The sequence below is a fragment of the Eulemur rufifrons genome, chromosome 14, assembly GCF_041146395.1.
Source record: "Eulemur rufifrons isolate Redbay chromosome 14, OSU_ERuf_1, whole genome shotgun sequence".
NCBI classification, from domain to species: domain Eukaryota; kingdom Metazoa; phylum Chordata; class Mammalia; order Primates; family Lemuridae; genus Eulemur; species Eulemur rufifrons.
Genome location: NC_090996.1, coordinates 17,458,613 through 17,471,849, shown reverse-complemented (window position 1 = coordinate 17,471,849; position 13,237 = coordinate 17,458,613). Strand labels below are relative to the sequence as shown.

At 56.7% G+C, this 13,237-nt stretch overlaps 1 protein-coding gene across 1 annotated transcript in view; it reads left to right on the top strand.

Moving 5' to 3' along the window:
* FAM20C (FAM20C golgi associated secretory pathway kinase) overlaps window positions 1–13,237 on the top strand; it is a 46,134-nt gene that overhangs the window by 9,722 nt on the left and 23,175 nt on the right. The window contains exon 3 of the mRNA XM_069485878.1: window positions 3,234–3,312. Coding sequence (XP_069341979.1) covers window positions 3,234–3,312 — 79 coding nt within the window. The remainder of the gene's footprint in view (window positions 1–3,233; window positions 3,313–13,237) is intronic.

Genomic DNA, 13,237 nt, shown 5'->3' with positions numbered 1-13,237 from the left:
AGATACACCTTTTTTTACAGGACTGGGTCCCTCAATGCCCAAGGACAGTGGCACAGAGGGCTCTGTGTGGCACTGGAACCTGGGGCAGTAGGCGGACCTCCTCTCCAGTCCGGGGTGTGTGGGGCAGCGCAGGAGAGGACAGGGTGACCTAAGCCCTGCTGGAGTCACGATCTCCAAATTGGAGCCATCCTTGGGCAAGGCCCTTGCTTCCAGCACAGACGGGGGTCCCAGTTAATCTCCTGGAATAATGGTGCTTCACCATGACCCTCAGACAGTGGCTGTGGAAAAGTTGGACCACCTGACCATGACCCCCAAGGACAGTCACTGGTTGGCTTCACAGATGAGATGACCAAGGCCAATGGCAGCAATGTTGGAGGCCCCCACTGACCACTGGGCAGGGTCTCACCTGGGACATGTTTGTGTGGTCCACGGGCCTTTCAAAAATGGGGTTGTTAATCTAAAAGTTAGGGGACGGCCCATCCAAATACAGGTGGGTTCTTGTTAGAAATGGGGAGACAGTTGGTGCTGGCCCAAGTTCCCACTAGAACCAAGGCTGAGTGGTGGCTGCGCCCAATGTCCCAGGACCCGGTCACCCCCATCCCCCAGCTCCGGGCCACGCACCTTTTACTTCAGGGCCGTCTCTCTCCTCCCAGGGCTGCTCTCGGTCCTTCCTTTGGGGAATTCCTGGTGGGTTGCAGAGCTGGCTGGGGGTCTGGGGACTGGCCAGGGTCACACAGATTGGGACCAGGCGCCGAAGCCCATCAACATTTCTATGATAACAATCTTATTCTTTTATGCACGAAGTTTATATTCATGAGAAACGTCACCATGTGCTGGGGCGGCGACTGCATGTTAGAATGTCCTCCGTGCTGTGCCGTGTTCCAGGGAAAGAGCAGAGCCCGCTGGCGTCCAGGGTGAAGTAAAAGCACGGGGCGCTCTGTTACTGTGCGTCCACACGTGTGGCGAGTGCTGCACGTTGCCAGTGGTTAGTGTTCTTTAGTCGTGTCTTCTCACGTCTGTCTGGGGACAGGGCGCCAGGGAAGACGCAGAGCTGCCGTGTTTGGCCTACAGATGGCAGGTGGCCAGGGAGGGGGAAGAGTGTAGGGAAGGCTGTGGGCCCCTCCCCACGTGCATGGAGCGGAGGTGTGGCCGTGGGGTGGGGCTGCACCGGGGAGCCAGGCCTGGAGGTTTGGCAGTGACTGAGACTTGGTGGTGGCTGCAGAGGCAGCTGGGGACATGGGGAGCGGGTGGGGCAGGGAGATTCAGCAGGCGCTTCCCTGAGGGGCTCGTAACAGAGCCTCGTCACTATGGGGGCATCAGGACAGCCCCCACCCAGCCTGGCCTTGGTGGGATTGCCCCTGCGTTGGGTCTTTCCCAGGCTCAGGCCACCCGACTTTGACTGACCCCCATCCACTGGGAGGCACAGAGGCCCACAGGGGAGGTGTCTCCACCAGCTGGGGCCATTGCCGCCACGCCTGGCTTCTCCCACGTGATGAGCAAGATTCCCTCCACTCATGACCTTTGGTCTGTCTTTAAGAAGAAAACCCCAAATTGTGCCCTCATCCTTGAGCCCGAGTCTGTGTCACCACTCTGCTACCTGCCCGGCCCCCTTTCTGCAGTGGCAGAGTGGGGACTATCCGCTTGGCGCACAGGCTGGGGACAGCTGCGTCTCCCACCCACCCCAGGGAACACTGTGGGCCTGTGCCACGCCTCGGGGCAGCTCAGGGGTTGGCTTTTGCAGGGAGACCAGGACTGATTTTAGAGAATTCCGAATGTCTTTTGGCAATAGACCGACTCGGAAGACTGAGTGGTGGGCCCAGGCAGGAAGTGTGGCGAGTCCCTAGTCCCTGTGAGATTTTGATGCCCGCTAATGTCTAGGCGTGTGCTTGCTCCGTGGGAGAGGCTGGCAGTGCCACAGCGGTGACGTCGGGGGAGGGCAGTGCAGACGGGACTCGCTTCTAGAGCGAGAATGACCACAACAACCACATTTGCACAATACTTTGTTATTTAGCAAACCGGGATTACGAGCCAGGAAGGAGCTGATGCGCTGTCCCCAGCTGTCCCTGGAAGGACCAGTTGACTCCAGTGACCCCACTTATTAAATGGGAATGGGGGACATCAAATGGAGCTTAATCGAGCCACAGATTTTTTAATCGTGACTTTTTAAAATCTTACTAAAAATGTAGTCCATGTTCAGTGTAGAAATTTAGAAAGCATAGTTAAGGAAAAAATAGAAAATTAAAATCTTCTGGAGCTCTGCTCTCCGAAAGGTACCCACTGGGCCTTGGGGGCCTGTTCATGCATCCCAAGTTTGGAAACTCATGCGCTTGTATCCGTGTTTTCCAGAAGGGAATGGTTTATAGAGTGTAAATGATCCATGGGATGGCTTGCTTAATAATAAAATCGTAAGCAGCTTGCCGAGTCGTTCAGCATGCCAGGTGCTGGTTGGGAAGGGGGACAGCCTTCTTCTGCGTGGGGTCACGTGCGTCACTCCCCTGCCCCCGGGGCTGGGCCCTCAGAGTATTTCCAGCGTGCAGTGGGGTGAGATTTGTGTGCCGCCTCCTCCTGAGGAGGGCACAGCCTTGGAGAGTGTCGCCAACAGACCTGGCCACGTGGTGCTCTGGGGGCACCGCGTCCAACCCCGTCTCCTGTGCACTGGGGACAGCACTGTCAAGCACAGCACAGCGAGCCTGGGGCAGCGGCTGGAGCAGACACCAGCTCAAAGGGAACGGAGCAGTGGCCAGGCCGGTGTCTGGGCTGTGCACTCAGGGGCAGTGAGAGCCACTGGGAATGTTGAGGGACTTCCGTGTGGCAGCTGGTCCAGGTGCTCCCTTAGTCCTCGCAAAGGTCCTGGGATGGATTGCGGTCGGTCGCCATCCTACCCTGCAGGCCGGCTCTTGGAGGTGTTGACGGGCTTTGTGATGCATGCGCCACTTTGATATTAGTCCCATGACGGCCCCATGAGGGAGGCTGTGCAGGTGTCCTGAGCCCGTTTAACAGAGGAGGAAACTGAGGTTAGAGAATTCTTGGAGAATCCAGCATCCTCGGGAATGATTGGCGGCTCACCCAGGCCCTTCCCGGGTGTGTGTAGGTTTGTCAGGGTGTGCCTAGGTTTGTCAGGGTGTGCAGGTGTGTAGGTGTGTGCAGGTGTGTCGGGGTGTGGAGGTCTGTGTGGGTGTGTGGGGTAAGTGGAGGCGTGCAGCGCGTGACCTTTTCTCTCTCCCTCCCTGCAGCCATGAAGTCGGGCGGCACCCAGCTGAAGCTGATCATGACGTTCCGGAACCACGGGCAAGCACTGTTCAAGCCCATGAAGTGAGTGCCCAGGGCGGTGGGGCGGGGTGTGGGGTGCGGCCGGCTGTGCAGGGGTGGAAAGTGCACGGACCCCGAGTGCCTGTCGGGAAAGTGACCTGAACCCCCACTGCCTCTCCTCCCCCATGACGCCCTCCCACCCTCAGCTATGGGTTTGGAAACCCACTGCTGGGTCGAGCTTAAGCATTTGTATTTTACACAAGGAACCTGGAATGCGGACACCAAAGAATGCCTCTCTGAGAGAGGTGACCTTTGCACATTTCCTGTGCACCCAGGACCTGCCCGCAGTACCGATGAGGGGCTGGACTGTAGCTATGCCAGGCTTTGAGACCACGTGGTTTCTCTCAACTGTCCAGGGGGCCGTCCTGGCCCCACAGCAGCCAGACAGTGTGACGTGATGGGGGGGGGTGTTCCAACACGGCTTATTTGTGGGACTAGATGACAGGCTGGGTTTGGCCACAGACCAGTTTGCCATGCTCTGGATAAAACAGAAACTATGTCACCAAAATCAATACTGAAGCACTTCGTGACACATGAAAGTTTGATGGAGGGAAATTTGAAAGCCACCTGGGAGACTCAGAGTCTGCGGTGTGTGATGTGGGCTCGGGTACCCTGGGGTACAAGGCTGTCCTGCCATCTCTACCAGGCCCAGGCAAGGCCACTTTGTGCTGGCGAGAGAGTTGCAAACCCAAACACCTGTAAGGATGGGCCAGTCGTCGGGAGAGGGGCTTGGCTGCGGGGTGGGTGGCAGGCTGCAGGGTGTGGGACCCGTGGTGCCAGCTGTCCCTTGGTTCACCAGATCTTGGCCATCTGGCCTGATTCCTAATTTTCAAGAAAAGCTAGAAACATGGATTTTTTTTCCCCCTGTTTAATCTTCAAATTTAAAAAAGGTTGGTAATTAATTCAGAAACATTTAAAATAAATACTTTGCCAGTCAAACAAAATATAGCTGCTAGCTTGCGAGTTGTGGCTGACGGCGTGTGTTTGCAGCTGGGCTTTGTTTCCGGGCTCCAACTTCTCTGGGAAGATGCCCTGCCCCGAGCTGAGCGTGTTGCCCGTCCCCGCAGGTCTGAGGAGGCGCCAGGAGTGTGCAGAGGCCCAGAGCTGTTGGCAGCGGGTGGCGGTGGGCTTGGCCTATCTATATTGGGTGTGAGGTTGCGCATGCTTCCTTTCCTGTTTCTGTGTGAGGAAGTGAAATTCATTCCCTCCTTATGTGTGTCTGGCCTGGGAGGGACACGAGGGGCTTGGCCTGGGGGTGGTGGACAGCTGGCTGCTGGCCGTATAACTGGCCTTGTGCACGAGCCCGCGCCACCGCCTGGTGGCTCTGAACCTGGGTGAGGAGGGTCAGAGAGTGAGAAGGCAGCTCTCAGACTCCTGCATACACGCAAAGGAGCTATTTTAAGAAACCTCATTATCAGGACGTGGTGTGCGGAGCTCGGGGCAGGCAGGACAGGCTGCTGGTGGCCAGGCCCTTCCAGGGCAACTGCAGGAATCCGGACAATGGCCGAAGTGACAGCGTCTCCATGTCCCCTTCAGCCGTGCGTCAAGGGCACAGGCTTGGCTTCAAGAGACACTTTTATGTCTCTCGTCTGGCGGATGCATTTTTCAAAGTCAGGTATATTCTGAGCTGCTTGGGAAAGTTGCCCCTGGCTGGAAGGGTGGCCCTGCTGCCCCAAGGGACAGGACAGTGTGTCGTGGGGACTCAGGGCGCCCACCCAGTGGGGAGCAGAGCAGGCTGGACTCCAGTTCTGGTTGTGCTCCTGCTGGGTTCCCTGTGAGAATCCCCGAGGCTCCGCTTCTCACCTTTGAGGAGTTAGAATGTCCGGCTGTGGTTAGTAACAGCAGCAGCGACAATGGCGTCACGTGAGCTGCGCCCTGGGCCGGGCTCTGTGCTGAGGGCGCAGCACCAGAACCTCTGTGCTCTGCCTCACCCTCATGCAACGCTGTGAAGAGTGGAGCCCAAGGCCCGGCCCAGACTTCCCGGCCTCCCCACTGTGGCCATGGGAGGGGCCGAGTTCTCTGGAGCCCCGCTGGGCAGGGCCTGGCCTCCGGAGCTGGTCTGAAGTCTGGGGCCACAAACAGTCTGGGGCAGGGCTGTGCCAGCGCTCGCGGAGGCCCATGTGAGGCATGGCTGAGTGGGGAGGTTGAGGCTGGGTCAGTCTGTGGCTGTGGGAACAGGGTTGAGAATCCTGCAGCTGTTGGGGAAACAGGCTGGGAAGGGAAAGGAGGTGTTCAAGGTTGACCAGAGCCAGAGCAAGGCCATGGGCGTCCAGAGGCCGGCCCGGCCCCTTCTTCCCGCAGAGCACACGGGGGAGGCGGGGGCGGAAGTGGGGACCTCACACCATGGGCTGGAGGGCAGGCGTTTTACAAATCATCGACATTGCTCCACCCCCCTCCCAGCCTGGGCATTTCGTGGCACCCAGACCCTCCTCCGCTGACCGCGGCCTGTCATGGATTGTGGTCCTGTTGCTGCAGCCATTCACACCCGACGACCTTCGGACCGGGCCAGGGCCTGGGGGCCGTGCGTTTCTTGCTCCCCAGTGGCTGCGGTTTCAATACAGAAGCAGCTGCGGTTTATGACCGTAGCATTAAGAAATTAAAGTCCATGATTAATAGTTCTCTTTAAGAACGGACTTTCTTCTGCGAGCTCATAATAGCTTTGTAAGTTCTTAATACACTATTAGGAAATAATGAGATGCCCACAGTGTTTTTCCTCTGGGATTTTAAAGGATGTAAGTGGAGAGTCTGAAGGAGGGGGCAGACCCGGGGGTCCCCCAGAGTGTCACGTATGTGGCATGAGGGTGACTGTTTAAAGTTTTAGTGGTTATATATTTTTATTTTATTTAAAAAACTTTTTTTTTGAGACAGGGTCTCACCCTGTCGCCCAGGCTGGAGTGCAGTGGGTGATCGTAGCTCACTGCAGCCTCCAACTCCTGGACTCAAGGGATCCTCCCGCCACAGGCCTGTGCCACCGCGCCTGGCCAGGTTATATATTTTTAATAGACATAGAAAGACACATATAATGAGCACATTAGCCCCTGAGCTCCTGGATGTTCTTGCTTTAGAGTTAAAGTGTTTACTTTTATTTTAAAAACAGCTTTATTGAGATATAATTCACATACCGTACGGTTCACCCACTGAAAGTCTGCAGTTCGACAGCTTTCAGTACACTGCCGGGGCTGCACACCCCGCCCCACGGCCAATGCCAGCCGGGTTCCTCACTCCAGAAAGAAACCCCTTGCGATTTAGCCATCACTCCTCAGTCCCCCGCAGCCCCTCTGCAGCCCCAGACGGCCGCTAGGCTACTGTCTGTCTCTCTTTAATAATAATTTGCTTACTCTGCATTTTCATATAGATGGGATCATGCGATACATTGTCCTCTGTGACTGGCTGATTTCACTAAACCTGGTGTTTTCCAGGTTCACCTGTGCTGTCGCCTGTGTCGGTACGGCACCCCTTTTATTCCTGAATAATATTCCATCGCATGGATAGACCGCATGTGTTTATCCATTCATTTCTTGATGGGCATTTGTGTTGCTCCGGCTTTTTGACTATTATGAATAATATTGCTTTGAAGGTGTCTGTACAAGTGTTTGTGTGGACGTATGTTTTCGGGTCTCTTGGACGTGTACCTAGGAGTGGCTGGCTGCTGGATCGTGTGATAGCTGTGTTTAACTGTTTGAGGGACGGATAGTCTGTTTTCCGCAGTGACTGCACCGTTTTATAATCCTACCAGTAACGTATGAGAGTTCCGATTTCTCCACACCTTTGCCAACACATGCTGTGATCTGTCTGTGTAATTACAGCCGTCCTGGAGGGTGTGCAGGGGTCTCTCCTGGTGGCTTTGTCTTGCCGGCCCCTAGTGACTAATGATTGCATCTTTCCGTGTACGTGTTGCCATTTGTACATCTTTGGGAGAAATGTCTAATCATAGCTTTTGCCATTTTTTAGTTGGGTTATTTGTCTTTTTGTTATTGAGTTGAAACAGTTCTTTGTATATTCCGAATGCAAGACTTATCCCAAATATGGTGTCCTTTGAAGCACAAGCTTTGAATTTTTAGGATGTCAGGTTTATTTATTTATTGTTGTTGCTTGTGCTTTTGGTGCAGTACTGAAGTTTTAACATTGAAAAAATATATATGTTGGGGAAACAGTGGTGCCGGACATGGCAGTCAGCAGAATGGGGCTGGCTTCTGGAAACAGTGGTACATTCACAGGGCGCAGGCCTGAGGCAGCCATCCCTGCCATTTGACCTCCCTGGGACTCAGTTTACCCATCTGTCAACAAGGGCATTGTTTTTTTTTTTGTTTTTTGTTGAGACAGAGTCTCACTTTGTTGCCCAGGCTAGAGTGAGTGCCGTGGCGTCAGCTTAGCTCACAGCAACCTCAGACTCCTGGGCTTAAGCGATCCTACTGCCTCAGCCTCCCGAGTAGCTGGGACTACAGGCATGTGCCACTATGCCCGGCTAATTTTTTCTATATAGATTTTTAGTTGTCCATATAATTTCTTTCTATTTTTAGTAGAGACGGGGTCTCGCTCTTGCTCAGGCTGGTCTCGAACTCCTGACCTCGAGCGATCCACCCGCCTCGGCCTCCCAGAGTGCTAGGATTACAGGCGGGAGCCACCGCGCCCGGCCAAGGGCATTGTTAAAAGAGGTCTCGAAGCCACTTCCAGGCCTGAACCCCACGGAGCTGGTTGAGGAAACGGCTCCAGCGATCCGGCTGCACGAGGCTGGGGGAGCAGGTGGGAGGTGGAGCTGGGTGGACGCAGCCAACCCTGTGGGTTCTTGGCAACAAATTCCAACTTGCTTCTCGGAAAGGAACTTCCAGGCCTGCCCACGGCTGCTCCCGACGCTAGCTGTGGCTGCCTCCTGGCAGAAATGTTCATTTGGCCATTCCGCAAGCACTTACCAAGCTCCCGGGCCTGGCCTCGCGCCAAGGGCTGGAATTGCAGACGTGACTCAGACCCGGCGCCCTTGGAGAAGCCGCGAGGGGCTCAGACCTCCAGACTTGGGCGGCCCCACTCCAGGTGCGCCTAACAGTCCTCACAATCACACCCTCGCTGCTCAGGGGGGGCTCACACAACGTGTGTCGTCTGAGGCGTCCTAGGGAGTGAGGGGCCAGCTTCAGAGTTGGGGCCGGCTTCAGAGTTGGGGCCACAGGTGCACAGAGTGAGTGACACGATGAGCAGGTAGGGGGAGCACACAAGATTTGCCCACCGCTGGGGAGGGTCCGGCTGGGGAGGAGGTTATGCCCCCTAGGTGTTCAGGAGGAAGTCTCAAAATCTTTCTGTAGCTGAGGACTGAGAGTCAATATGAAGGTCACGTCACCCTTGGCCAGAGGAGCACCCCGTATTCGGGAAGGCTGGCTGACTCCAAAACTGAATGGTTTCCACGGGGCCAGGTCCTCGCTGTCCCATACTGTGGGCTGTCTGCAGCCGGCACAGTCTGTGGCTATGTAAGGGGAAGTTGTTACGGTGCGGTAAAGTTACACTCCGCTCGTCTCTCTAGTGTCCATGCTGCGCCGGCGGATACGGGCACACCCCCACTGCAGAGCGTGCCGGACAGTCCTGGACTTGACACTGAACTCGCGGGAAGCTGAGGCACGGCTGCCAGGGAGGGGCAGAGGCGGGTCCTGTGGGTGCTGGGGCCCGGGTGCCAGGAGTTTCCCCAGAGCAGTGCTGGCGCGGCGAGGGCCAGCTCCTGCCACCGTGCAGAACGGGCGGAGGCAGAGGCGGGAGGCTGTGTCGGGTTCAGGCGAGAAGACAGCGTGGACAGGCTGGGGATACGTAAGAGGCGTTACGAAGAAGCACATCCGCTGGGTGTTGAGGGAGTGAGGGCTCCGGGCCACTTGGGACGTCCAGGCAGAGCCATGTGGCACCTGAAGAGTAGAAGACTGACGCCAGGTTACGTCCCAGGTCACCCACGCCGTCTGTGCAACCTGCTCCAATCGCTGCCCCGTCTGGGCCTGGGGTTCCTTAGGCCCTGGGAGCCTGGAGGCTGAGGCCGCAGGTCCCTGCCACCCTGTCGCATCTCAGGGGAGGAAAGGTCGGGATTCCCAGGATGAGTTGAGTGGTGGATTTGGCAGGAGCTCCGCGAGCCATTGTGGTTCCCTCCCCAGGGTTAATCCTTGTTCTTTGAATGTCTGGACACTCCTGGGCTTTAAGTTTCCACTTCCAATGTTAGCGAGAAGAGGGAGACTGGTGTCCTGGAGCGGCGGCTGTGTGGGATCGGGAGGCCATACTGGGCTGGCCTGGCGGGTCTGAAGGCTCCTCGCAGCCTCCTCCTCAGAGCGGAAACGCCCTCTGCCTCTGTGCACGGCCAGGATGGAACGTGTCTTTGGTGTCACTGAGGAAAGAAAGGAACAGACGTGCCTGTGGAAGCTTTGAGAGAAATCAACGGTAAGAAGGAGAACACCACCTCGAATTCTGAACATGGGGATTGCCGACGTCCTGCAGGTCTGGCCCTGCTTGCGAAAGGAAAGCAAAGCTTGAAGGTCAGGCTCAGGGAGGTCTGAAGTGGCTCATTCTGAGTCCGGCTCAATGAGCTCCTGTGATCCCCGGACGGGGGCTCCTGAAGTTCCCTGAAGGCCGAGGGTCTGAGGGCACGGTGTGAACAGGGTCTGCCTGGCAGGCTCCCGGGACCAGGCCCCGCCAGTTTCCAAATAAGGCCACATTCTGAGGTTCTGGGCTAGGACTTCAGCATCTCTTTTTGGGGGATACAGGTCACCCCATTACAACACCCCAATAAGACGTATATTCCATGTACACCCAACACCTTTTTTCAGTGCCTGGGTTGACAAAGGTAGTGAAGAGTTTCAATCTTTATGGTTAATCAATTCCCCCACCAGTCTCCCTTGGGACTGCTCTTTCTGTATGTTGTGCAAAGAGAGACTGCATTAGATCAAGATTAAATATTATAAGTGTTACTAAAATCCAATAAAACTTTAATTTTGCCAACATATAATAATTCCTCATCTCTTCCTCTTCTCTCACCTTTTTTAAAATTTACATTTCTATTGAAGTATAACATTCATATGGAAATGTGCACAAATCGTAAGTGAATAGTTCAATGAATCCCCACAAACCAAGCACACACAGGCACCCAGTAGGAACCCGGAACCCAACCAGAGTTGGGTGTCTGTGGGAGTTGGGTGTCTGTGGGCGTTGGGTGTCTGTGGGCAGTTGGGTGTCTGTGGGAGTTGGGTGGCTGTAGGCAGTTGGGTGTCTATGGGAGTTCAGTGTCTGTGAGAGTTGGGTGGCTGTGGGTGTTGGGTGGCTGTGGGAGTTGGGTGTCTGTGGGCAGTTGGGTGTCTGTGGGAGTTGGGTGGCTGTGGGAGTTGGGTGTCTGGGAGTTCAGTGTCTGTGAGAGTTGGGTGTCTGTGGGTGTTGGGTGTCTGTGGGCAGTTGGGTGGCTGTGGGAGTTGGGTGTCTGGGAGTTCAGTGTCTGTGGGAGTTGGGTGGCTGCAGGCAGTTGGGTGGCTGTGGGCGTTTGATGGTTGTGGGTGGTTGACAGAGCTCTTTAGCACACATGATGTCATTTGACATTTGACGTTTATGACTACCCAGGTGTGGGTATTATTTCTATTATCAACTTTCCTCACAGAGGAGGAAAGTGAGGCTCAGAAAGTGTTGACATTAACAGTGAGCAGGCTTCAGGGGACGCGAGTCCAGGGTCTCTGACTGTGGGTCCAGGCCTCTGAGGGGACATTATACTGAAGCCAGGCAGCCTGGGGCTTGAGTCAGATGCTGGCCGGGCCGTCTTTTCTGAGGAGGCTCTTGCCCTTCCTGCTCCTTCCCGGCTGGAATTTCTGGAGCCACATCCACTGGGACATGCCTTAAATACTCGCATTTGTCTCGTGTCTACTAAGCTGGCTGAGGACTCCCAGGGCAGGGTCCCAGCCCCATGTCCGTCTCCCCTGACCTGCCTGTTCCCTGCAGGTCCAGCCCTTTGGCCCAGCATCTGAGTGAACCCAGTGGAGGGTCCCATGGGCTGCTGGGAAGTTCCCTGCTGTCGTGTCTTCTTTTCTTTCCTTTTGCAAAGAATAGAAACGTGCATGTGTGTGTGAGTGTGTATCTGTGTCTCCCAGAGATACCGCCGTGAACAGCTGTTCCCAGGCCAGGATTCCTCTCAGCCAAGATGTATAAACAGAGGCAGCTGCAGAAAAATTTGCAGGCCGAGACAGTATTTCTAAATGCAGAAACCCGAGCCCTCCTTCCGGGCTGTCACTTGGGCAGCGGAGCGGGAAGAGAGCAGCCCCGTCCACAACGTCATCCCCATAATATCTCATGGGTTTGAAGAGGCGCCTCGTTCTGCCTGAGCGGTGCCCTGCAACCCAGGCATAGCTCTGGGGCCATGGCTGACGCCTCCTCTCCCGAGCTGAAGGGCCAAGAGGGGGGTGGCGGCTGGTTGGCCCCGGGGCTGAGCAGGTACAGCTGGGAGATGCAGGGAAGCCTGACCATGGCTTTTGCTGGTGCCCTGGGGCCACACGTGAGACCACACATGGGGCCACTGAGATTATACCCGCCCATGAGAGAAGCAGACACAGCCTGAAACCACAGCCTATGTGTGGCTTCTGCAGGACCAGTGTTCAGCTGGGGGGTTATTTGGGTCAGATGCCCAGGCCCCTCTTTGGGTCAGCACCCTGGCTCCAAGATCCCCTGGGTTAGTGACACAGTGGTCCACAGATGGCTCTGCCTGACCTGGGGCCCCTCCCTGGTACCCTGTTGCATGGAGGAGTCTTGTCCAGCTGTTGTGAGCAGTGAGGAGTAACTTGCACCCGGACCTGGGGACCAGGTGGCAGGAGCTGCTCTGAGCGGTCATGGGATGAAGGTGCCTGATATAACGGACTCAGGCTCAGTCCCTGGAAGGACATCTGGTGGCAGACAGCTGCCCGGTGCAGGGAGGTCTCTGGGAGGTGCGGCTTTCCCCGAAGCTGCCTCCTCTTCCCACATGCTGGGCTTCCGAGCAGGCAGAGGCCCTGCCAGGCTTCTCTGTGGTCCCACGTGGCCATCCCGGCTGCACGGGCATCTGGGGAGGACGAAACGGATGCAATGTCAGTAAGAAAGAGGGCTTGACGGTGACGGGGCCCGCACCTTATGATAAAAACGTGTGCCCTTGAGACTGTTTCCTCTCACCTTTTTACAGGGAGAGGTGCGGGCGGAGCCGGTGCTGGGGTCGGTAGGGCCTGTCCTCCACGGAGGTGGGAGAGGGCGACGTGGCCCCGCCTTTAATTGAGGTTCTGTTGATGTTCTCGTTAGATAAGCCGTGAAGGACCCTCGCAGCAGGGACGGGGGCTGCCCCCATTGGCTGCTCAGATGCTTTGCGGGGTGTCCATGTGAGGCGGGTCAGTGGGACAGGGCTTGGCAGCTTGGGCCTATTGCTGTGGGCACAGGCCTCAGTGTCCTCCGTGTGAAATGGGTCGCATGAGTCACAAAGCAGGACGCGTACTTGTGGCTGGTGCGTGTCTGCCACGCCGGCTCCGTTTGCCCTGCACCGAGGTAGTGTTTAAGCGTGGGCAGCGTATCGGGGGCCACCCCAGCAGCCCTTCTCCCACCGGCCTGGTCCCACGGCTTCCCAGGCCTCTGGCACCGGACTCTGGACGCCTCCTGCTCACACCCTGCAGGGTTCCCCCCACGGCCCCTTTGACACTATGCTGTGACACGGCCGAGCAGAGCTGAAGGGACCTCAGGCTTCAGGACCCTGGGCCTGGAGAAGACATGTCCAGCCACCCGCTGCTGCCCCAGGGGCTTGGGAGGCAGCGACGCAGGGCGGAGGGCCCAGGCACTGGGTGCAGGCGCGGTAGCCTTGAAGGCTGACTTGGATTTCCTGTCCGGCACGCGGGCTGGGGCGGGGCCCCTGGGCCCCTGCAGGGCTGTGGGGGGGGGAGTGGGAGGAGCAGGCGGTGTCCGGGGTTGGCCGGGTGCCTGC